The sequence below is a fragment of the Corapipo altera genome, unplaced genomic scaffold (genome assembly GCF_003945725.1).
Source record: "Corapipo altera isolate COAL_440 unplaced genomic scaffold, ASM394572v1 61286, whole genome shotgun sequence".
NCBI classification, from domain to species: Eukaryota; Metazoa; Chordata; class Aves; order Passeriformes; family Pipridae; genus Corapipo; species Corapipo altera.
Window position 1 is genome coordinate 542957 of NW_020884907.1, and position 26004 is coordinate 568960.

Here is a 26004-nt window from a genome sequence, read left to right on the forward strand (position 1 = left end):
GATTCTTCCTTGATAAGTTTCCATCTGTTGGGGGGCCATGACCATACCCAGCTCTTCTACAGCTGATGCAGAGGACAGGTGGACAGCTGTGATTCTGCAGTGACAAGGAGCTGGTGTTTTGTGCTGGATCTGTCATGTAGCAAACCCAGATTTCTCTCCTGGGTCCTGTTGTAGCTGATAGTTTGCCTCCCTGCCTGCCAAGCTCTTTTCCAAGCGTCCTGTGCCTCAGGTATCTTTATGACACAGTAATTAAGGTGGTTTGTTTTGAGTCTGTTTACCCTACTGGGTCCCTGGATGTCTGGTTGTAGATAAGGCAAATATAATGCACATAGCTAATCCAAGAGCAGGGTAAAATTCCTTCCTGTTCTGCCCAAGTGGGAATAAGCATAAATCCTGTAGTATATTAGCAAAATCCATGCATTGTTAAACTCTTGAGACAGGTGGATAGTTGCTGCTAATTGCAGTCATGACATGAGGTGCACTTGCCTGTGCAATCTTAAATGTCTATATAGTGCCCTCAGCTTCCGAAGAAAGGAAAAGCCTTTAATACCACTGAAAAGTGTAAAAGCCACCAGATTTTAAATTGGAAATAGATTCTTGACTTCTTTTTAATTTTAAACCTTTAATTTAGAGGTTTGCCTTTCTAGAAATCAACAATTGACATTTGTGTCCATAAAGTAAACTTTTATATTGGGCAGTAATTCTATTTGATAAATTACAATTAGGTGATGTGCCTCTAGGAAATCCAGAGTAAATCACACAGGTGTGAGAATACAGGTCTTTCTTGTGCAGTTTTGTGGGCCATATACATTCACAATTACAGAATGGCTGAGGTTAGAAGGGACCTCTGGAGGTCATCTTGTCCAACGCCCTTGCTCAAACATGGCCACCCAACAGCCAGTTGCCCAGGACCGTGTCCAGACAGCTTTTGAATATCTCCAAGGATGGAGACTCCATAATCTCTCATGGCAACCTGTGCAAGTGCTCGGTCACCCTCACAATGAAAAAGTGTTTTCTGATGTTCAGAGAGAACTTCCTGTGTTTCAGTGTATGCCCGTTGCCTCTGGTCCTGTCACTGGAAAGGGCCTGACTCTGTCCTCTGTGCAGCCTTCCTTCAAGTAGATATATACATTGATAAGATCCCTCTGAGCCCTCTCTTCCCCAGGCTGAACAGTTCTGGCTCTCTCCACCTTTCCTCATAAGAGAGATGCTCCAGTCCCTTCACCATCTTTGTGACATTTGCTAAGCTCTCTCTAGTAGCTCTATATCTTTTCTGTACTTGGGAGCTCAGAATTGGACCCAGCATTTCAGGTGTGTCCTCATCAGTGCTGAGTAGAGGGGAAGGATCATCTCTTTTAACCCGCTGGCAGTATTACTTCTAATGCAGCCTTGGATACCATTAGCCTTTGCTGCAAGGGTACATTGCTGGCTCATGTTCAACTTCAAATTGAACTCTGAAAATAAAATTTACTGGCTGTTTACAAGGAGAAAAGTTGGTCAACAACTTTGATGCCATTAATTGGAAGACTGTGATCTTCTCCTTGGAAAAGAAGTGCTCAAAGTGGCCTACAGTGTTTAAAAAAATTGGGTTTCTGTCTTTATCTTTGTAATTATGTTATTTTCCATTCTGTCTTAAGACAGCTAGGGGAAACTGAATCATCATTTGACAAAAAGACAACTTCGCTGATTTATCACAAAATCATAAAAGAGCTTGAGTTTGAAAGTAACTTTAAGATTGTCTAATTCCAATGCTCCTGACATGGTCAGGGACACCTTCCACTAGTGCAGGTGGCTCAAAACCCCCTCCAACCTGGCCTTGAACAGTACCAGCGATGGTACACAACTTCTCTGGACAACATGTTCCAGCCCCTCACCACCCTGACAGTAAAGAATTTTTCCCAAGATCTAATCTAAATCTCTCCTCCTTAATTTAAATTTTTTCCCTTTTCTCCTGTCATTCCTGTGTCAAAGGTTGCTTTTCCTCTTTTTTATAAGTCCCCTTTAGGTACTGTAAGGCTGCAATGAGGTCTCCTGGATGCTTCTCAGTACTGAACAATGTCAGCTCTCTCAGCCCGTCTTCATAGAAGAGGTATTCCAGCCCTCTGATCATCTTTGTGGTCCCACTCTGGACTTAGTCTAACAGATCTATGTCCTTCCTGTGCTGAAGACCCCAGTGCTGGCGGCAGTACTCCGGGTGGGCTCTTACCAGAGCAGAGTAGAGGGGCAGAATTACCTCCCTTGACCTGTTGGCCACACTTGGACTGAGGCAGTCCAGGATGGGGTTTGTTTTCTGGGGTGCCAGTGACTCCTGTTGCCTCATACAGCTTTTTGTCCATGAGAACCCCCAAGTCCTTCTCCACATGATGGGTCTCGGTGGTTCGTCTCCTAGTCTGTAATCACATCCGGGATTACCCTGACTCAGATGCAGCACCTTGCACTTGGTCTTGTTGAACTGCATTAGGTTCCCATGGGCCCACTTCTCAAGTTTGTTCAGGTCTCTGTGGATGGCATAACATCCTTCTGTTGTGTTAACTGCACCATTCAGCTTCATGCCATCAGTGGACTTACTGAGGTCACACTCAATTCCTTTGTCTGCGTCATTGATGAAGTTACTAAATAGCACTGGTCCCAAACCAGAGCCCTGAGGGACACCACTTGTCACTGATCTCCATTGGGACTGTGAACTGTTGACCATGGTAGATGGCATTTACTCCTGAGGAGCCATTTTCCCTCCATATTTCTCACTGGGTGACAGCAGAAATGCCTCATAACTTTGGTACCCTCAGTAGCTTAGGTTTTAGGTTGTTGGTTAGGGTTGCAGAAGGAGAAACATGGAATTTAGGAGGAACGTGCTGGCATATTCGTGGCATACAGATGTAAATGAGATACAGGCTTTCAGTTTTCAGTATTTGTTCTGCTGTTTAGTATAGTTGACTTATTTGTCCTTGAGCATTACACTGTAACTGACTTTGTCAGGCCCAAGCCCACAGTATTCTCAGATGCAAAATTTTCTTTAATTACTGATGTTGCATGTGGAAAATGTTAGGATCAGGTATGTTGTCCCTTGTCCTTCATGAGAAAGTTAGAGAGTGGGGGAAGAGGATCATTCCTTGCTTATGGACAAACGATTTGTAATAGTGCTAATTCCATGTTGTCTCCTGAGAATTAGTATCTTCTGATCAGCTCACCTAGATTTTTCTTTTTCTTGCAGGATAAAATCTTTTATGATCATGTTGTGCAACCTGTCTTAAGGGAAGACAGTGAAATAATTCGATCACTGTCAGAGAGCGAAGACAAGATCAAAGGATCATTTTCTTTAACATCTCTGTTTGACAGCATCACATACAACAAGGTTAAAAAATATAAAATTCTTTCCATTTCTCACAGATTCTAAATTAATAGTACAAAGTAGGTTTGAGAGGAACCGTTGAACAGAACTGTTTTGTCATTCAAAAGTCGTTTCTGCTGTACGCACAAATTTATTGGGTGTTGTTATTTATTTGGCTACAAAGGAAATGGTGGAAGCATCTTTAACCTCTGTGAAATATGAAGTGTAGGAGTAGCCTGACTAACTTCTCTGAAATACAGTTTGAAGAAATATTTCAACAAAAATTGCAATAATAATTCTTTTTTTTCTCATGCTTTTTTTTGGTTTTTTTTTTGTACTCCAGGGAGCTTCTATAACCTGGATGCTTTCTGGTTTCCTGACTGAAAAGTTGTTCATCAGAGCACTTACTGTAAGTTTGAAAAGAAACCCCCTCATCTTGATTTATGAGCTTGAAAATGACAATTGTACACATTGCTGTTTGCCTTGCTGATGGTTTTCATTGAACCCTCATGAATTCTGATGCTTCTCTTTGTTTCTGCACAGTTGTATCTGAAAGAATTTTCCTTCTCAAATGCTAATCAAGATGATCTCTGGACCCACATCCAGATGGTACTTATTTTATATCTCTAGAATTCTTTCTCTGGTGTTTGGCACAGTCCAAATTTGGGGTATATACTATTTGTAGAAGGCTGCACTAGAATGTGACTATCCCTAGTGCAGTCTTTCTCTCACATGAAGTTTACTTTGCTGATTTTTTCAGCTAATGTCCTCTCAAGTGCTTATTTGTCTGCTTTACTGCACCTGAGATCAGTGGAACTAAGTACAAGGAATAGAGAGATGAGATGGGGAGGCTGAGTTTTGAGTTCCATGGTGATTGCATAAGCCTACGTGAAATTGCATAGCCTGTTGTTCTGGAGCTTAAGTTTTGTCAGATCAGAGTGTGTGATGTCCTGGGCTTGATGATCAGAGATGCTGATATGTCACAGATCCAGCAAAGTTTATACTCAGGGCAGCAGCTCAGCATTTCATTCTTTGATGGTTTTCACAGAAATCTGATTGAGAACACAAATCCTAATAATAGGTTTATTTTTTTTAAAATCCACTTTCCTGTTCCTCTAAAGAAGGCTTCTATTGTGTTGTAGATGCTGGCTTAAGTTAAGAATGAGAGTCCTACAATTTCAGATGTGCAAGTTTATCACATCTCTGAAACCAGTGAAGACTGCATCAATTCACACTAGTTTGGACTCTAGTTCAGTATCTTTTTCAATTTGTCTTCACTATTCAATTTGTTCATTAGGACACTTAAAAATCTTTGTGTTCTGGTAGCTTTATTTGAAAGAAATTAACAAATCAAGTCTGTCATAGCCATACAGGGGTTGTAAGTGTATTAACACTAAAAAGAGAAAAGTTAGCAGTCAGGTTACAGAATGAGAAATATCTCAGTATTTCATAATTCCTGAAAAAGGCTTATGCTGTCTTTATTATAATGTCAAAAATGTCCTTGGGACTTTGTTACATTTATTTTTTGCATAAGCCAAAGACCATCAAACTGCTAAGCAGCTATTTTCTCTGGTATGTTAGAACAACTCTCAAAGTGTTGCTGAAGAAATGTCAATAAGTAGCTGTTTATCATAAATATTTCTCATTCCTCTTTCTCTTGCAGGTCATAGATGCACAGGATGAAGTTCAGTTGCCAGCATCTGTAAAGCAAATAATGGATTCCTGGACATGCCAAAATGGGTTTCCAGTTTTAACATTAAATATAACCACTGGAACAATCACACAGGAACAATTCATTAATAAAAAGAATAGAAGGAGTACTGATCCTAACAAGTATGTTTAGCTTGTGTTTTCCTTGTATGCTTATACCACGTTTTTTCAGGAAACTGTTCAGTTAGCACATTATGTTTTGATGATCTGATTTTTTTAACTTGTTGATTTACTTACTTGTTGATTTTTCACTTGTTGTGAGCCGTTAAGTAAAATCTGTTTAAGAGTGGACCTTGCAATAGTTCAAACTCTGCTTGTTTTGCCAAAAGAGTGCTTTCCTCTGGAATAGTGACTTTTCCAGCCACATAATAGTAACAACGAACACAGATCCTGAATATGTTACAGGCAGGATTTTTGCTTGGCATTTTCTTCTTTCCTCATCCCTCAGGTCTACAGACTGGGAATCTGGATGAACCATGCTGTAGCTTCTTTCCAGTGCACATGTTCCCAGCCTCTTCCTCCTGACAAGGATAAAAGGGTTGCGTTTAAATACTTTTGTAATTGGCCCCTTTCTCAGAAAGTGCTGATAACTGATGTGCAGTTTAGAGCTCCTGTCAGTGAGCATTGCTGAGTGCCTTTTGAAAGCTGTGCTGCTTGTTTAGGTGTCTAAAAATGGTGATAGAAGGAGCTACCTTTGGTGACCCACTTTGGAAACTCCTGGCTAGAGTTTGAACGCTCACGAAATTCAGCAGATGACATGAGTATTGAGGTGCATGGAAGGAACCAATGAGATCACGTGGGGGAAAAGTGTAAAGGTACAAATAGGCAAATAAATTTTGACAAAAGCCACAGAATTTCCTTTTCCTCCCAAGCTCCAGGAATTGCAGAGCATTAGTCCATCCAGTATTTTTGGTTATCTCAGATAAGAAATTCCAAGTTACAATTATGAAGTCCTTTACAGTTAACAAAAGCAAATTACCAGGTGAATGTAAGAAAATTCAGGGCATGTATTGTGGAATATTTAAGGGGTTTGAAGCTTTCATCTGTTTCACCAGGAGCTTTATATTTCATCAGAAAAGAAATTAGAGTTGTTTGAATCACAGTTGTGTTGCTTGCATGGGGCTTTGTTTTAGTAGATACCCTTCTGAAAAGCAGCTTTAAGTTCTCCAGAAATAGGATGAAGTGTAATAGGTGAGGACAATTACTGCCTGAAGAGGGAAAGAGAGCAGAGAGAGACAATGCTATTCAAATACCTAGCATTGAACAATATTGTTGATATGAGTGCCTATTTAAAGCCATGCTAAAATTCCCTTATGATGAATCTAAATGCTGACCCAGCATTTAGTACTACCATCTGATGAGGTTTCATGCATCAGAGAGGAGACAAGATAGATGGATATTCTTGTAACAAGGAACTAATTTGCAATGCCATTTAGCATGAGCTAAAAAGGGTTTTTTTAAGCATAAGATTTAATCTTATTATATCTTTTTTTTTTGTTAAGTAACACATGGATTATTCCTATTTCTTGGATGAGAAATGGATCATCACAACCCTTAATGTGGCTAGATAAAAGCAGCAGTGAGTAATGTATTTGTTTATACATTCTAGAATCAAACTAACAAAACCACTCCAAACTCTTCTATAAACAGAGGATATATTTGAATTTAATAGGGAGATAAAACTTTAATACAGAAATGTTTATCTTTATCCATTGTGATGATTTTGTGTTACAATACCAGTAGATTTTCAATTAGGTCAATATAATGGGGTTTTTTCCTATGTTGCATCAAACTTCAATGTATGTTTTTAATAATATGGTACAACACATATTATGAGTAGAGATTTCCACAGTAATTTTGATTTTGTCATTTTTTTTTTACGTAAATTCAAACTCCTAGGACCTCAGGCTTCTGTATTATTCTTACCCCAACAGATTCCATTGATGTTAATGCCAGGTTTTGAGTATAGATAGGATTTCAGCTGTGAAATACCAGAAAATTTTCAGCTCATGGAGTAGATACAAAACTGAAAAAATTAAAACCAGCTGTGGGAAGTGACTCAACATAATTCCACATGAATATCTGTAACAACAGAAAATTAATATTTTTAACACCATTTAATTTAATTTGTTTATGCAAATTAAATGAAAAAATACTCATCAAAAGAGTAAGATGTTAAAAAGTTTAAAAGTCTTATATTAGAAAAGTGAGTTTATGGGCATCTCCAATCAAATAAAAAATTCTGTTCTTTCCCAACTCAGTGCTTTCCAATAAACAGCTATATTTTTTATAGAAGAAGAAAAGAAGAAATGTAATCTTTAGAATGGGGTAATCATATTCTTTGTTAAGTCAGCCCCAGACTCCTTCAGGTTTTAGATCAGTTACAAAGAGATGCAGAGACTAATGCATTGGAATGCTTAGGAAGAAAAACTACAATACACTATGTGTGTATTGCAGCTCTTCATCCTCTGTTTGCAGTGGTTAGAAGTTAATTCCCTTCTTTTTTAGATAACAGGATAGCTTGAGTGTTCATTAATTTCATAGTATACAGACAAGTAAATAAACAGAAAAGGGATGTGCACTTCTCTGAATACAGGATGAATCCTGTGATACTTGCTTTGTCTAAACATTGAGGTCTCAGCCTTCTGTTCAGAATAAAGCAGTGCTGGGTCTAGACTACTCACCAGTATTGACTTACTGTCTTAAGAGTTTGTCTTCTCAAATCAGGATGACTGTAGCCAGTTAAACCAGCATTTGAATACTCTTCTGATGAGGCAGCTTAGACCCTTCAAGGCTTCACTGGCTCTTTGAAATGCACTATCTGTTTTGATTTGGATGTCCATTTATGTGAATACTGGTAAGATCAGTTATTCTGTAAAGTATGGAGCACTGTGTTTTAGAGCAGCACTGGGAGCAACAGGTGTGCTGAGGGCGCATGCCCTACAGCAGGCATGAGAGGGTATTGCTCCCATCCAGAGAGTTTGTTCTTGGGTAAATTTTCTGAACTCTCACAGCTGCCTATGAGCTAAAGGGTAGGAGCAAAATGGGTCTTCAGCCTCCCCTTTGCAATTTCAAGGTGCTCAGTACCAGAGGAGTCAGTGGCTAGTTGAAGTTCTTCCGCTGAGCAGAGCAGAGATCACAAATGCACTGAGCTTTCGAGGGGTTCTCTTTGAGTCCAGCCTCAAACTCCCACCTCAGATCTCAGAGGAGCACCAAGTCTAGTGTTTATAAATGCAAGACAATTTAGTGCTTAGAAAATAAAATTATATACTCTAATGTCACTTCACAGAAGTGTTTCCTGAAATGCAAGTATTGGAGTCAGAATATGACTGGATCCTGCTAAATGTAAATTTAACTGGATACTACAGGGTGAACTATGACCAATTAAACTTGAAAAGATTAGCACACTTGCTTGAAAATGATCCAAAGGTAAGATCGTGTTTGTTTTCTAAGCTTATAAGAAGACTCTTTCCATGTATTTCTTCTTGCAGTTCTTACCCAGAATCACATTGGTGAAAACCGGGAATAATGAGAAACTCACATATTACATAAGAAGAAATGATCCACCATTGCACCACTAAAGTCACTGGCAGCCTTTTATAGAGAAGTGGACAGGCCTAAACAGTTTCACACAGGCATGAAAAATAATTTTACATCACATTCTATCTTAAAAGTTGTCTTAACAACTTGTGGTTCTTCCAGTCTCTTCAAATCTGGCTCAAGGAGTTACCAGTATGAATGTGTAACTGAGCTTCATCTGGTATTAGGCAACTATGGAGAAGCAAAGCTGAGAGAAAGCTTTTTATTTCCTCATTTCTTCAAACCACAATGTTTCTGCACCGAAATTTCAAAAAAAATCCTCTGGCTTAGGTTTTATATGTGGGGGGGTTTTTTGTTTGTTTGTTTGTTTTTGTTTGGGGCGTTTTGTTTGTTTTGTATGTGTGTTTTGGTTTTGTTTTTTGTTTTGTGGAAAATGTTTTTAAAAGTTCCAATCAATTCTACTTGGGCTCTTTGAGTCTTCTATAAACACTAACTCAGAGTAGATTTCATTCCACCTCTGACTTGCCACAGACTGAACTGAAAGTGAAAGCGGTACAGAACAACTGTGACTGTATATGGCATTGCTCAGCATCCAGTGTTGCCTAATCTGACAGTGAGACGAAGGTCAGGTCACTGGTTTCGGCAACAACAGTAAGAAAATTTAACCTTTCAACATAATAGTAATCAATGCAGTCGGACTTCTCTAGAAAGTTTGGACATGATCAGAGCGCATTAAACCTTTCTACAGCACACTGGCTTCCTTTCCTATAGACTTTTTTCTTTCACAGCAAATCTAAGTCAGCAGGAAATTAGGTGGGTGCAGACTTGGAGCCATTTTTTGGCACCACGCAGTCTTGTAAAGACATAACTATAGGTCTGATATGAGGTTCATGAATAGTCTCTTAACTACAGGCCTGGTGACATTCAAGCAAGGCAGTCAGGTTTCAAATAGCGCAGGTTATTAAATGCAACATATGCAGTTCTTTTGAATTGCTAATGATAAATGCATTAACTGCAGAACAGCTGTATATAAACTAACAAAACGATTGCAATCACAAGCTTAATTTCCAGAGTGAAAACACTTGGTGTGGCCAAGGACGCGAGCCTTACCAAAAGGTGTCCCTTCTGGGAAGAATGGGGAGGATGAACAGTCTGTCCCTACAATTTTGTGTCAGACTCTCATTCCCCAGTTAGGTGGGAAATCAGGGTACATTCTATACCTTATTAACTACTATTGTGCAAAGTGCTGTAGGTGGGACTGTGGTCAAACTGTCTGTTCTTTGTGGGAATATTTCTTGGTAGGAAAGTGTTCTTGGTAGCAGTTGTGCAAAAGCATCCATTCTTTGCAGTTGTGTTATACAGAATATTTCTTGATATCAAGAAGAAGAACGAGATCATGCAGCTCCTGCCCCACTTCACATTCATCCCTGGTGGATGGCAACACAAACCACCTGACCTCCACCCAGTTTCAACACTGCACATTGAGCTTTGCATTTCTGCCCTGCTTTATGCTTCCAGCAGTCAGTGGTGGGAATATTTGCTCAAGCAGTGGGCAAGCTGAAGGGGCATGGAATAGGGAGGAGACAAAGAGGACCAGTAGTCCTCAAAAGAGCATGAGCTGTAGGCAGGTTCACCCATGGCTGTGCCTTGGTCTTTTAATTCATGATAGTGCGAAACACTCTGCTTTGGACTGAATACCTATTCTGAATTTACACCTCAAAAGGATAAAAAGAGTACCAAAGTTATATAACTAGGATATTTTAGGAAATGTGTTATTTCTATACTTTATTTTTATGACAATGTGCAAGTATGAGGGGTCTTGAAGTTCTATGCTTGATGTACTGTAGTTGTATATTTATATATAAAACTATATTATGTAGCTTGTGTATATATATAAATATATATATAAACACAAACATCTCTAAAAGCACATAAATAATTTCAGCTTAAAATGCAGAAGCCATTTTGTAGACTTACTTTGACTTAGAAAAACTGCTCGGGACTTGTCTTATCCTTCTGTAACATAGTAAAGCTTTTTTAAACTCTTAATGACATGTTTAGATCTACTAATACTACGTGAATGCTTTCTGCAGGCTATTCCCGCTGTCAGCAGATTCCAGCTGATAGATGATGTTTTCGTTTTGACAAAGTAAGTATGTTTCGAATATGTCACAGAAAATGATTAAACAACATGATTGCATTCAAGATTGCTATTTCTTTCCCTCATTCCTATCCATATGTATCTCGTAAGAACAACTGCTTTGACAAAAGGATGAGGGAATTATTTAATCCCTTCCTTTGTCAGTGCTAAGTGATTTATTTCAAAATTTCTTTTAACTTTTGTTCCAGATCTTAGAAAATTATTTTAAATAATGGCACTGCCACGAGTTCTTTAGGGACTAACCTGTATTTGCTGTAACCCAAAAATTATTCCAAATGTAGATTCTGAATTTTCTATAATTTATTCTGGGATATCTCAGCTATGCTGCTGTACTGCATCACTCTTAATACCTCATTCATTTCTGTTGCTGATGCATGACTTGGTTGTTCATGTCCATGGTGCCAGAGAGGTCAGCAATATTGTAGGGAGCTGAAGAAGCATTAAGTGTATCTGTGCCTCAAACATACCAGAGGTCCCAAAAGCGTCTCTGAGTGACCTCAGAGACAAGGTGGCCAAAGCATACTGCCCCCCTCCCTTCAGGTCCTGTCGAGGTAGCTCTGAAAGGAGGAAGTAAAAATTCCTATTCCTTCTCTCATACAAATGTCCTTTCTCATGAGAGCTCAAAACTGGCATTTAATTAGGAATGTAACTGTGAAGTATAGAAGTATCCTCAAATGTGTTTGGGGTTTTTTGTTTGGTTGGTTTTTTTTTTCCCACATAGGTTTGGATATGTTGAGATTGAAACAGCACTTGAACTAACAAAGTACCTTGCCAGAGAAGATGAACTCTTCATATGGAATATGGTATTGTTAAACCTAGTACCCAAGAATTTGGAAAGTACACTGAAGAACTACGAAGTATATCCACTTTTAAAGGTATGACCTTTTTTGTTAGATAGCAAAGATACTAGATCATGTAAATACATCAGTCTAAAATTAATGCTTTTTAAATTCTCAAGAATGAAATGATGACTATGATGTACCAGAATTCTTGTCATTCCTTTTGCATGATTTTGTCAAATTGTTTTTTTTTTAATAGGAGGAGGTACTTAATTGTGTATATTAGTCAATTATAAGTATTGAGCAATTCTTAGCATAAAACAGAAATATATTTACATTCTTTACATTAAGCTTCATTCTTGGGTTTTGTAAAACTGGGAATCTGGAAAATATGGCTATCAGTATTAAGTGAAAGGACTAGCACTGCTGTGTATAAAGGGCATACATTGTGTTTGTGCTCTGTGGTTTGAACTGCCTTTCAGCTCATCTTCATGGAGAGAAAGAAGGAATTGGCTTTGGATACTAAACGAGACGATTCTCTCCCATATTTGACTCCCTGAGGTCATACTGTCATATTAATTTCCCTGACTTCTATTTGAAGATTTCACTTTTGTTTAAAGTACAATCCCACAGTATTAGTTCTCTTAAGTTCTAGAAAATAGAGGTAGGTTTAAAATACATGAGACTAACAAAGTACTTCATGTCGAGAAGGTTGTTTTCTTTTTCTCTGAGAATGAGTATTTGTTTTCTTTCTTAATGATTTCAAAGGTCCTAGTAATGTGAAATGGTAACTTGCCAGTTTGAACTGATGTACAGGTTTATTGAATTTTAGATCCACTTTTTATTTTATTTTAATGTGCTGTATTGTCAAGAAATTAATAGTGGTAAATATTTAGCATAAATCTGAGTATATAAGAAACACAGAAAAATAAAAACTTGCATCTAAATGAAAGTAATTTTTCTTTCCCTTCTTTTAAAAGAAATACCTTTTAAAGAGAATGTTGCCAATATACCATTATTATGCAGGTTTTATTCATAAAAATATTGATGCTTTGGAAGATGACTATTTTGCTCAGTAAGTATTTTGCTTTTCTCAAAAGTTTGTTCTAGTGTGATTGGATCTGATGCATTGCAGCTTGCTTGTGTAAATTTAAATACAAGATACAGGAATAATTCTCTAATTAATGTGAACGTAGCTGACTTGTTATTTTTACTGTCCTATAAGTGTGTATTAATTATGATGACACCTCCAATGAAAATGCAATATCAGAATAGGAGCATAAAAGATGATAGTTTGAGGATCTGAGTGGTAGCTTTTTGTTTATCAGAGAAGAGGCTCAGCAGGCTGCCACTAGTTGGAGCAAAACCGACAGCAGTGAACTTAAGATATAATTTATGGATCAATCTGTAAAACTTTAAAATACTTCATTTTGCAAGGCCACTGCTGCCACTGGCTTGAATATCAGAATGATTTTCTTAAAACCAGGACCTTAAAACTAGCAAAGAAGATATAAACCACACAAAAAAATAAGAAAAAAATATAGTACATTTGTTGCCTCACTAATATTAATTATATTAATGTCAGGAGTCCATTGTTGACTGTTTGATTATTTTATTAAACCTCAGCTGTTCCTAGCAGAGGTTCTCTTGGGTTAATGACATCATGTACTGAGACTGTGGTAGTCAAACACAGTTCAAGTACTCCAAATGTGGAATGCATATCTTTTATTCTTACTATTTTGGTTTCCTTTCAAGAATATATTTGGAAAAACTTTTTGCAACAGCGTGCTGGCTGGGCCTCCAAGATTGTTTGGACCTGTCAGGTGAACTGTATGCTAAGTGGATGGACAACCCTGAATACAAGTAAGAATGTTGATTTGTTCTTAGAGGTGTGCATGCCTAAGTGAGCTGGAAAGTTAAAGGGGGGAGGCAAAACCAGAAATGCCTTTGTACACTGCTCTTATTTCTTGACATAATGACAGAATTTAAGACTGTGTCACCCCCAGCCCCCTTCTCTTCCCCAAATCCCAGCTTTATGATGATTTCATAATTACTGCTTTTTCCCTAGACTTTACAGGCTGGAGGATGCAGATTTTGCCATGAAGACCAAAATCTGGTTAGCCATGTAACAGGTGAACCTCATATTACTGCTAAAATCCCATCTGGTCCAGTGCCTTTGCTGCAATACAGCCTTAGGCTTATCATGTATATAAACTCATCTTCTAAGCTTCTCTTTGCAATACTGAGTGAAATGGTGTTTGTATGATACAGACATCTGCCCATGGTGAGCTCACCAAATTGCCTTGCATGTTCTCTGTTCAAGTAAAGAGGTGTTGGGAACAGCTGTCAGTTCTTATGTTGTTACTGGAGCCTAGTGGTCAGGTGCCTGGTCTGTAAGAGTGGAGTCTGGACTCCACCAGAAATAATCTTTCTGTATTCAAGTATTGCACGGTTAAAGATTTACAGTATATTGAAATTCTTATTCTCTTTTCCTCCCTTTTCTTTTGATGTCTTTCTATGCAATTGTCAAATAGTATTGGCACTGGTGAGTGAATATTTAAAGTCTATTTTTATTTGTTGTAGTTGGGATAAATATTTTGTTGTTATTTGCATCTCCATTGATATACGTAGTTGGCTAAGTAAACTGAACTTGTACTTTTAAGTTTGTGTTTTTAAAATAGCTTCATAGTGATCATCCTCATAAAAACCCAGTTGAGCTTTGCAGTTAGACCGAATATTTAAACAGCCTAAATACATTCTGTTACTTTCCAGAGAGAATATTCTTATTATTGCACACTAGAAGCAACAATATTATGCAGAATTCTCAATCTGTTTTCAAAATAGTCATTTATCTTCTCCTGTTAATAATATTTGAGGGTTTTTTTCTGGTGGAATGCTACATGCCTTATTTGTCTTGACAAGACAGTCTGTGAAATATTAGTATATTGGGGGTTGAATTAGATGAAGAATATTAATTTTGGTGTCCTCCTTAGCACTGAGATAAGTACAAAAGGACTTTACAGGTCTGTAAGTGTGGAGAAAAATGCAACTCTGAATTTTGTTAAGAATAAAAAAAAAGACCACGTTTTAAGGAAAAAAAAAAAAACAAGAGGAGATAGGACCCTTAGATTTCAAGTGACAGGTCACAGTTACCATGGAGTTAAAGAGAATTCCATATGCTGGGTAGGAAAGGAAAAGGGCACAATACACTTTTGACTCACATTTCACAGACAGATCCCTTTAGATGCTTTAATGTTCTCCATTTTGAGAGCAAATTCATAATAGGACACTACAGCTGTTCAGCCAAAGGTGGAACCCAGTAGAATTTTCACATCTGTGGAAGGGAATAATGCTTTTTGTTTTAAACTGTGCAATTGACTTTCAGCTAAACATCTCCAAACAGTTTCTGGCAAAACTTAACTGGACATGTTACAGTGCATTTTTATCTGTTTCATGAAAATAACAAGCCAAGAGCTGTGATTCCCAGCCAGTTTCTCAGTTTTACTCTTTTTTTAGTAGTATAGTGGAACTTGCTTAATTAATGTTTTCTCAGTGGTGCTATTACTGGCTTGTCTTCTTCTGACAGAAGGAAATTAGCCTAGAGGGAGGGACAGTGTTGCTGTACATTTTATTTATTTACTAAAGGTTCCCATATTCTGCTGTCACCCTCAAAAGTTCAGAAATCACTACATCACTTCTGCATTGGCTCCAAGAAACAATGTAAAATAACCTACCCTGCATTCCAGCAGCTTTTTGTATCTTCCCTAAGGTCCAGAAATGAGAGAATCCTGGCAGGCCAGTAATATCAAACCATACAATCACTCCCGGGAAAAATATCAAGATTAATAACTCACATCTTTCAAGCTCCAAAGTTCCTTTGTACTGTACTGACTCTGCTTGGGAACTACACAACATAACCACTTCAGGGCCATCATAGATGTCACCAGCCAGCAGACCATTGTCCCACAGCAGGCTGCATGTTCAGCCTGCCTTGAATGCTGAACATCGGAGCTACAGCCAAATGATACACAGAACTTGTCTATTTGCACTTGAACTACAACAACTTTACACATAGTAACCAAAATTTTCCTGCAACTATTGGAATCGCTGCAGTTGCAAAATAAATAGATGCACTTTGGGCAATAGAGCTTTACTCTGTTATTACCTTACTGTGACCCCTTACTGCAACATTATGAAATGATTATTGAACAAATTACTAGATCCTGTAACTCAAATAAGATCTGTCATAGAAGGATTCATCACAGGACTATTCTTTATCCTATCATAACCACGCAATCTCAGTAAGCATCATTCTTGCTGGCAAACTCCTTACATTACAGCAACTATCTAGGTAAATGAATACAAAGTATTTTTTGAAATAAATATTAAATCTGCCCCCACTTTCTGTTATTATGCCAGTGAAATCCCCCACCCACAACAGGACTACCAAAATCCCTGCATCTTGCATTTTCACTTCTTAACTAGTGATGTCTGTCATTCAAAACACCCAGCTGTCTCCCTCTTTCCCACTAGTCCTTCATTTCCAGAGTTTATAACTTTTTGCTTTGAAGATTGGTTTCATATATCCATCCATCTGGCTAACATTGGCTCTCTTTCCGCTGACATCATCCTCATTTTCTCTAGGATGGTCTACTGAAACTCAGGAATTTTTCTCAAATTGTATTTAAATTTGAAATTCTTGTTTCAAATTTTGGGCCTGAAGACTGGCTTTTGTGACCAGAAACTTGCTTGTTTTTCCAAGTGTATCTCCTGATGGAAGATAGTTTTTACACCTCTACTTACAATCTTGGTCTAATGTAATGATGAGCAGATTAACAATATGCTATTGAAAAGTTAAATGTTTTATTTGTAGCAATGGGAACTATTCTTCTACAGAGAATTAGTCCAAAATACCATTAGTTGGAACTGTTTTCAGATAGCCTGCAAAGTAGAATACCGAAGTCACTGGAAAGTGTTGACAATGTCTTAATGTCAGAGACACATCATCACCACAGCAGAAATTTTCTATTCAGCCTTTGTGCATGGAGTATTACACTGATCACGTTTGCATTCGGTTTCTGTTATGAAATTCATTGCCATGTTGAGGACTCTCCCCTGGGGTGGGTGTAATAGGGGACTGCCTGTTGCATGGAGAAATGTCCCTCTGTTTCCATTTGTGCTGCAAATGGACCTTCCTACTAGATGCATTCACTGAAGAAATTTTAAAAAGGCATGTCTGGGATGATGCCATTTCCTAGGCTGTGATGGGAAACAGTGGCATCGTACAAAAAAATAGCTTAGTTCAACAGTCCTAAAAAATGTGGAGTGTTTTGGTTTTCCTTTAAACTGCATGCTTTTTCAATACTTAAATAATGAAAAAAAGCAATCAAATTTCCCACCTTTATTTACATTGTTATTTTATATTTTCATTCATGTCTATCTTTTAACTGTAAATGAACATTTGCTTTCCATTATGCATTAACAACTGGGTTTGCCTCTACAACAGTACAATATCTTTTAATCTTACTTTGCCTTGCAGAATTCCCTATTTAATTAGAGGAACAGTGTGCTGCTATGGTGTTGCTCTGGGAAGTGCTAAAGAATGGAATTTTGCATGGGAAATGTATACCCATACTGACTCCACAGAGGACGATAAAGACATCCTGCTCTCTGCCATGAGCTGTGCCAAAGAGTCATGGTTACTTTACAGGTGACCCTGATCAAAGCATATCTCTGTGTATGTAGAAGTAAATAATAAGAACATAAGTACCGTGCTGTGCAAATCTGATGGAGGTTTGTCTGCCTCAGAAGTATGTGTCTTGTTGACCACTGGACGAATCATAAGTTTTCTTATGGAGCAGGTATAATAAACAGGGCAAACATAAATAAATGATCCTTCTGCAGATGCAACAGCGGTGTCATGTTCAGCATTGGGCCTGTCTTCCATCAATATATCTAGTGACCTTTTTGAACTAAAATGAATTATTTTGTGTTGGTTTTTAACTTGAAACCCATGGGCTGCCCACACCCTATGCACCATAAGAAACAGTAATTATAATTTGCTTTGACATTTTTCCTTATCATTTATGATTTTACATAATTTTCCCCAACTCCTTCACTTCTGCTTATTTTGTTTCCAAACGGAAGTGTCATAGCCTATTAGCCTCTGTGCGGAAGCAAATTCACCCAGGTTAAAGGCAAAGGTGCAAATAGACTTAGCTTTTCACCATTTGAAGTGCAAATTCAACTGAAAACTAGTGGGGTTTTAAATTTCCAGCTTCGCAGAGTGATAGAATCATGTGATATGCTGAGTTGGAAGGGGTCCATGTGGGTCATCAAGTCTACCTCCTGACTCCATGGGGGGCAACCAAAAAGTTAAGACAAATATCTAAGAGTCTTGCCCAAATGCTTTCGGAACACAAAGTTTGGAATACAGTGTTAATTTTCTTTTACTGACATCCATCTCTTTATCAGTAAAAAGATTCTGATGTTGAATTCTCTAATCTGTCATGTTTACATTACCTAAAGCATTTGTTAAAAGATGCAAATTTGGCAATGTAATGATGATCATCCAAGAGTTTACATGAATTCCATGGGTCTAAAGCTCTGGAAGTAGCAGAGATTTTACTCCTTCCAGCCACCTGCTCTAGTGATGGTGGTCATTTGAAAAGACAGAAAAAATATGCCTGAGATTAACGCAAGAAGTGTTGCAAAGAGATACCCCATCAGCTATGCTGATTTCCCCCCTAACCTATGATCCTTTATTGTTCAGGGAGTCATGATGAGCTGCTTCCTCCCTGTGCCTTAGTAGCCGATATGCCAATTGGGTTTTTTCAAATGCCACCCTGAAAGTTTTTTGGGGTGCTTCTCCTGGCCCTCAGAATGTTTTCTTCATTATGTTAAGCGTAGTGGTGGCATGCAAATGGGAGAAACCCAGCTCAACTACTATACTCAAAAAGCAGCTGCCTGCAAGACCTTATGAGAAGAATAACTCTAGAAGTGTTCCTTTGAAAATAGGAGCATGAAAGCTGTGAAAGATTGAGGCAACAAAGAAAATACTTACCTTCTCAAGATATTCAGGCAGTCACTGCCACTGACATCACTGGCTGGTAGTTCTTATAATACTTCTGGAACCCTGCCTTAACCCCCATGAAAAAGCTTCTTCCTGGGTCTTCTTGTAGGGAACCCTTATAAACAGGTCACCTCTGTGTAACAGTGTGTCTGCCGCCATACTCTCTAGGCTCCACCTGTGTCACAGCAAAGTGAACCTCCTGAAAGTGACAAGCAGTTTGCCCTTCTTTGGCTTGTCTGGTAGGAGCAGTTACCTTTCTGTAACAAAGATAAGAAATGCCTGTATGCCCACCTGGTATGCTATGCCCTCACTTTACTAAGACATGAAGAGTTAGTGTGCAAGAATGGGATTTCACCAATGTTAAGGACAAAACCCAAGTTGAACACACAGCTCAGAGTGACACCAACTTTGGTATAACCTTCCACATGCTGATATTTTTTGAGATATATTTCCAGATCATTGGCATGATCAGCAGCAAGTGACTGGTGCATTTCTTACCTCCTTTTCTATCAGATACTTGCAATATGGACTCAGTGATACATTATTTTCTTCTAACTGTACTTCAACCGTCATCTTAAATGTGGTGGCTAAGGATATTGGGCATCGTATGGCCTGGGAATTTGTTACTGAAAATTGGTCACTTTTAAGTGAAAGGTAAGTAACCAGCTTTGGCTTCCTTTTATTTCTGTGGCCCTTTGGCTTCTTCCTCCATCTTTATGTTTAAGCTGTAAAATTCAGGTGCAGATTTTCCTTCCACAGGTGGCTATTTGTAATGATTGATTCAATTTCTAAAGTGTGCAGAACAGAGTTTTCAGAGGATTCAACTACAATCATGGCTTAATGTCAAAGAAGAGCTCGTGTCAAACATAGAACGCTTTAAAAATTAGTCTGTTCATGACTGTTTCAGTGCTTTTAAGTGTTAGGTTCCTTGGAAACTCTGACTCTAGAAATGGGTTTATCTACTAGCGTTTCACAAGCATGGGTGTAAAATGATGGAATAAGATCGTAACCTCTTTTCCAAAGAAAGTAGGGATAGATGGGGGATTAGAGCATGCAGGTCTGCAAGCACTGCTAGGACAAACTACAATATTATTCCTTGACTTAAGTCCTAATCCACCTCCAGCCTACCTGCACTGCTGTAGGTAAACTGGAGGTGAGGTTGGGCTACCTGTCTTGAGCAAAGCAAGTATTCTGATGTCTGTTTGAAGACTCCCTCTCTCCTTGGCACTGGTGAAAAGCAGTAGGGCTGTCACAGAGTACATTCCAGGTGCTTGGTGGCAGAGGAGGTCATTGTGATCCATCAGTGGCAGCATAACCAAAACCAGCCACTTTGTACATTCAAATGTGTAACTTTATTGCTAACACTAGGAAAGGCAAGCTGTAGCAGATTTGCATCATACCAACAAAGCTTTTCTGTATTGATGAAAAATTTGCTAGGAAATTGACCCATTATTTTCAAACTAAAAGAACAGTGCGAGTTTATTTATACACCATCCTCAGATATCAACAGAAACACAAACTGGTTAGAATCAGTACTGCTTAGCCTTTCTAGCTCAGTTTGGCTGTGTGGGTTCACAATATCAGTAAAAATACCAGATCTTACTGGGAAATGGAAATGAAGGATAATTATTGTGCTTCATCCTGCTCAAATGTCTAAACTGAATGTTAACGGTATTTCTTTAAAAGGGAAAAAGAATACACAATTACAAAGTTCAGCTTAGTTGGTATCTGCAACATAGTGAATAATCACTAACTAGTGTAAGTATTTTCAAATGAGATGAAATTTAGTATATTTGCTAGCATGCTGTTTGAAGGACCTTTATCTCAATTTTGCAGATATGGGCAGGAATTGTTGCATGATGTATTAAAAGTCATGGGAAGATTTGTCAATACAGATGTACAGATCCAAGAGGTAAACCAGAGAAGCTTTATTGCCAGTTTTAACTTTATTGCCAGTTTGTAAATACAGTTTTTTACATCTCTTGTTTTTTAAAGAAATCATAGGACATAATTTTGATGTGTTCCAAACCTTCAAGTTTGGAGCTGAGTCCCAATAAATTCTATCAAAACTATCTCATTTTTCTCTATAAAATCTATCTGTAGAGATAACCTTTGCTATGATGTCTACAGAAAATGTACCAAAGTTGGGCTGCTGGTGCATTAGGTTGTCATACTGGGATCTGTTTAATTTCTCATATTGTTTGTTCACCGCTCCCCCCCTATATTTCTTCACTATTTTTCAGTACTCTCTTTTCTTTTGCTTATTAGACTGATGAGAAAGATTTCTCGTTCTGTGAATGTAAAACAGGCAGCACAAGAGGATTCTGCTACCCAACTAGTCCTAGACAGTGTGGTACCAGTGAAGTTGGCTGCATTTGAAAGGATTTTTAGAGGAACAGCAAAAGGGCACATTCTTGATATGTAAGGAGTTTTCCAACCGTAGTGTAAATCAGTAAGCTTGCCCCATCCCCTCTTTAGTCTCTGTCATCTCCTTCTTTTCTTGCACTTCTGTCTAAAGCATCTGCCAGGCACTCAGTTGCTTGCTGCAAGTGAAGTTATGTGAACTAAGCTCATGCATTTATTTCTTCAGTTGCAAGTTTTTTATAATGCTACGCTGGAAGAGGACGAGAGAGAGGCTACTACTCTGCTACTGGAATCTACAAAATCTGAAAATATTGAAAGGAAAAAACTACTAATCAAAGTTGCCAGCTGGTTAGAGAAAAATGTAGATGATTGACTTGGAAAACAATTTCCAGTATATTTTAAAGCGTGATTCAGTATCATCTGAGTATTCATTTTAAGCTGTAATTAAAGATAAAGCACATTTTTATGAGTTCCGTGGTTGTTTTCCCATCTGAAAAGTCAGGCTAAAATAATTCACATAGAAAAGAAAGATTCAGCAAAAGAAAGTATAAACATATTTGCATATTATATCTAAATTAATTTCCTACTGGATGAGATTTAGTAGGGATGCATTGCTAATGATGATCTAATGTACAGATACAGTTCTAAATCCTTCATTTTTTCTCAATATCCAAATGAAAGGTGTGGTAAAAGTTGGTGGCAAAAACATATGAGGAAGATGGAAAAGGTTATATTCCGTACTTCTGTTGAGCACACAGGTTTGGAGAGTGGTAACTGAGAAATGCAGCAAGGGAAGGAGAGGTGCATGGGAGGAATCCAGGACAAGCTGGGAAAGCTACTTTATTGCAAAGAGAGTTGGAATGAAAGGAAGTTCATTGAAAATGAGTATGAGGACATGGATTGGAGTCCAGGAAATGAACTTTAATAGTACCTATGAGGTCTGTGCTACGGGATGTAATTGTGAAGATGTGCATGTACAGGGCGATTTCCAGTGAAAAAAGCTGAGTCATTGATACCCAGGATGCATCCAGTAGGCCCTGGGGCAGAAAAAAATACATTTGATGAAAAAAGATCAGCTTTTTGCCTTAAGTCCTGCTCTCTGCCTTGAGAGTGTGGAAGTCAAAAGTTACACTTGTTCTTCCTTTACCGCATCCATGTGTGACAGGGCAGCACACTTTGGAGCTGGCAACAATGCATGTCAAGCAGTTCCCAGTAGAAACAGAGACTTAGCGCTGTTTAAGACAAGGTTCAAGGGTACCAGCCAACTTCTCCTCTGCACCTCCTGACATAGTTGCCCTGCTGCCCCATTCTGCCTGCATCTCCTTTCAATCCTGGCACCCTAAGAAGCCTCCCAGGCAGATGAGGAGAAAGCAGCTGGTTGTGGGGCCTAGGTGGCCAAAGTGCAAGCCCCATGCCTCCTGGCTGCATGATGGCACGCATGGATGAGGTGGGTGGAGCAGCCTTCTGCTTCTTTCAGGGTTGTTCCAAATCCCAGAAGGGTCAGTATGAGGTAGGCAAAAGGAATGGGGACTAAAATGCCATAAAATGAACTGAGATGTGGCCTTGCCACATTTCTGCTTTGCAAAGACTCACAAAATACAAAAAATACTGTCATCTCTGCATCCCCTGGCCCAAAGGTGAAGGGGGTCCTCTGGAGCCAGGTGAGATGGATGGACCCAACCCCTTGGCCAAACTAACAGTAGTTTGGTTAAGGCTCCAAAGGCAGGAAAGGCATAGACCATGACTTGGCTAAGAACGTCCCTAGTGTCAAGCTGTTCTCTGATAGCCCACGCAGGAACAGGGTGACATGGTGAACGTTGATGCATTTGAGCTTGGAAACTGGAACATCCAATATGTGACTAACACAATAGCAGGTGGTTCTTCCAAGACTCATTTGTCAAGGAACACAGGGAGCTGTAGATACAAGGAGTCTCAAAGTTACCTTTTCCATCACCTGTAATTTGGCTGTGAGCCAACTGCTTTATTCCATAAATATTACAGCTTAAGAGAGCCTTCTCTGAGCTCTCCCTGCTAAGCAGCTTGCTGCATGGGGTAATCTGCCTTGGAGGTGGGACACCTCTCAGGTTGCTTCTAGAGGCTGAAACACCCTTTACCAACCGCTTTGGTAAATGACCAATATAGTGCACAACCCTGTATTATAGCACACTAAGATTTTGCATTGGTAACTTTGAATCATAACTCTGTGCAGTAAATAACAGAATGAAACTTGCCCTTTGTTAAGTTTTACTTTTACAATATCTTAGTTCAATAAAATCACTACTGCTGATACCTCTGGCAATGGTTCTTTAAGTGGTAAAAATCTTCCCCATGACAGAGGGACAATGGGTTCCGGTCTTTTGGAGGTTGTTGTCTGTGATTCTTTGTGACGGGATTTATGAGACAAGGACATGAGTGGGGATGGGCAGGTTGACTTTGGCTATCCGTGAAATACCCATCCTGATGCTCTCCCACTCCTGAACAGGATGCAGGGAGAAAATGAGGTGAAATAGCTCATGTAGGGAGATAACTTACCGATTACCATCAGGGGCATGTTGTGGTTTGGAAATGGTACTCCCCAGTTTAGTACTCCCACTGAGACTCTCCAAGCCATGTGCCACTCACTCACTCATTCCCTGTTCTCCCTCCCCTTCCCACTGCAGTTGGCTGGTGAGGAGAGCTGGAGGCAGAAAAAGGTGAGATAAAAACAATTTACTGGAAACAGGAGTGAGATAAAAATACCAAACAGTAACAGCAGCAATACTAATGACAGAGGGTACAAGAAAGAGGCAAAAAGACACTGGATTGCTCCCTCTGCCTTGCTACGCTAACTCAGAAGGGACTCCCTTTTTCGCTGCCCCCCTTGTGAGGTGGTATAAAATAACATCGGCGTCCTGGCCATGCCAGGGGTCCTGGCTACCGCAAAAATTACCTTGTTAATGGCTGGAACCGGGCCTATTAAAATAGATGTCTAGTATTTCTGGCCTATTAAAATAGACTTCGATAGTAAGAAACAAAACCAAAAATTAAAACATCGCCATTCCCCACACATTCCCTTTTTCCCAGGCTCATCTTCATTCCCAACTCTTCCACTTCCTCCCGTGGAGCAGCCCAGCGACAAGAAGGAACGGGGGTTGGGGTCAGCCCACAACCACTCCTCGCTCGCACTCCGTCCCGCTCCTCACGCCGCTTCCCTGCTCCAGGGTCCCTCCTACAGGCCGCAGTTCCTCCAACGAACACCATCCACCTGCTCGGCCCTGCGAGCCCCCGCCGCGGTCACTCACCTCGGCGCTCGCACCGCCGTTCCTCCCTTTGCGGTTTCCCCCTCGCTCCCCTGCCCACCCGGCGCTTTTGTCCTTTCCCAAGCGGGTTTTCCCCGAGGCGGGCCGGCTCGGCTAACGGCTGGGGCCGCGCAGAGCGGACAGCGCGACAAGAGGGAGCCTTGGGGCCGCTGCACAGCGCGCGAGGAACACCGGGGAGAACCGGGAAGGACCGGCGAGGCAGGCGAGTGAGGGCGGAGCGTGTGCGAGCCGAGAGCGCCAGCGGCCCCCTGCGGCCGGGAGGGAGCAGGGAACGGGCGGGGATCCCGCCCGGGGACCGCCCCGGTCCCGGTGGCAGCAGCGCTGTGAGGTGAGGGGGGTAGGAATGTGCCTCTGCGGCCGAGGCAGCTCTGTGGACACGGGCCACGGGGGAGATAAAACCGCAGCTCTGCTGTGGGCTCAGCCACACGGCGCGAGTCGGTGGGAGCGGCTGCATTTGCCTGAGGGAGACACGGAGACAGGCGAGGCACGGGGGGGGTCTCTCCGCAGCTGGAGTGCCCGGCCGGGCAAGGAGCATTAACAGCGTTCTCTGGAGAAGGGGGGCTTGTTCTGGCCTTTGTGCCTCACACAAGCCTTTCACACCCTCCTCGCCTGGGCATCTCGGCTACTGAACTCACCTCCCGCACTTCGTGTGCTTTTTCCCCGTCTGTTCCGCCCCTTGCCCACGCCCCGCAGGGGCTGTTGCTGATTTGAAAGAAAAACAAAGAAAGAAACAAGAGGCAGAAATACCTGATAAACTCAGTTGTTTGGAAAAAATGGAGATGAGGGGAGAAGGGGGCAAATTAGCTCTCAAATGTGAGGACCACCAGCTGTGGCCTCACGCTGTGTCAACATTGTAACAACGAAATCGTAGAACTCCAAGGAACTGTTTTCCAATGCGACAAGAACATCACAGGTTAATTTTTTACACCGAAAAATGTGGTGTTTTTCTCTTCAGCTGCCCCATTTTTCTGGCTGCAGGAAGCTCAACAGAAATTCGACACATCTGCTCCCCCCTTTTCCCATCTCCCTTCCCAACAGTAGGGATATTTGTATTATATCTACCCATGTGTATTCACAGTCATGTGCTCATGGTGGGGAAGACTTGTCCCTGTAGGAACCCCACCAGCTAAATCAAGCTCTCTAAATGCCAACTAAGATTTTAATCCTTGTACATGTGCATCCCTGTAGCCTAACATCCACCCAGTAAAAGCTACTTTGAGCTGATTGAAGGCTGTGTGTTATCATGTATGCCATGATAAACAAGTATAACTCATGCACAAACAATTCAGGAAAAGGTCAGATACACGTGTACTTAGTAAAATGGAAGAAAATATTAAGCATAAGATAGTTTAATTGTAACATGTGTACTGATAGAGTTAATTCCTGTTTTCTCCCTCATGTAGAATATGAAGAAATCAGAACCTTGGAAAAATATATGACAGTAAAACCACTTGTAGGATTTTTGATTTTGGCTTGTTGTTGTATGAGTACCTTGGAGATTGTGATTTTTTTTTTCTCTTGAGGGATTTCTGTTTGTTTTTCACAGCAAAAAACCCCCAACAAACTGTGGAACAAAATGAAGGAGTGTTTATTCGCATTTACATCACCTAACTAACTTCTGTTGCTAGAATGCTACATCAGCTTTTGGTTTTAAAAGTTCTCGAAGGGAAAGAAAATAGTACTGTAAATAATAAATCTCTTGCCCTCAGACTGAGTTGTGAAATACCTCAGAGAATCGGTGGGTACAGCTG

General features: G+C 39.9%; 1 protein-coding gene and 1 long non-coding RNA gene across 2 annotated transcripts in view; one reads left to right on the forward strand and one right to left on the reverse strand.

Moving 5' to 3' along the window:
- Positions 1 to 21604, forward strand: part of LVRN (laeverin) — a 37148-nt gene extending 15544 nt beyond the window's left edge. Inside the window, exons 7-20 of the mRNA XM_027652519.1 lie at positions 3212 to 3352; positions 3672 to 3737; positions 3872 to 3937; positions 4992 to 5161; positions 6541 to 6617; positions 8328 to 8467; positions 10672 to 10727; positions 11461 to 11614; positions 12499 to 12593; positions 13274 to 13381; positions 17058 to 17228; positions 19104 to 19244; positions 20427 to 20502; positions 21181 to 21604. Of these exons, the coding sequence (XP_027508320.1) occupies positions 3212 to 3352; positions 3672 to 3737; positions 3872 to 3937; positions 4992 to 5161; positions 6541 to 6617; positions 8328 to 8467; positions 10672 to 10727; positions 11461 to 11614; positions 12499 to 12593; positions 13274 to 13381; positions 17058 to 17228; positions 19104 to 19244; positions 20427 to 20502; positions 21181 to 21327 (1608 nt within the window). The 3' untranslated portion in view covers positions 21328 to 21604. The remainder of the gene's footprint in view (positions 1 to 3211; positions 3353 to 3671; positions 3738 to 3871; positions 3938 to 4991; positions 5162 to 6540; positions 6618 to 8327; positions 8468 to 10671; positions 10728 to 11460; positions 11615 to 12498; positions 12594 to 13273; positions 13382 to 17057; positions 17229 to 19103; positions 19245 to 20426; positions 20503 to 21180) is intronic.
- LOC113951489 lies at positions 1 to 24449 on the reverse strand. The gene is made up of 3 exons (XR_003529168.1): positions 23487 to 24449; positions 5276 to 5559; positions 1 to 1112 (listed from the first exon to the last, which is right to left on the reverse strand). It is a non-coding gene; the product is annotated as an uncharacterized LOC113951489 (long non-coding RNA).
- Between the last annotated feature and the right edge of the window lie 1555 nt (positions 24450 to 26004).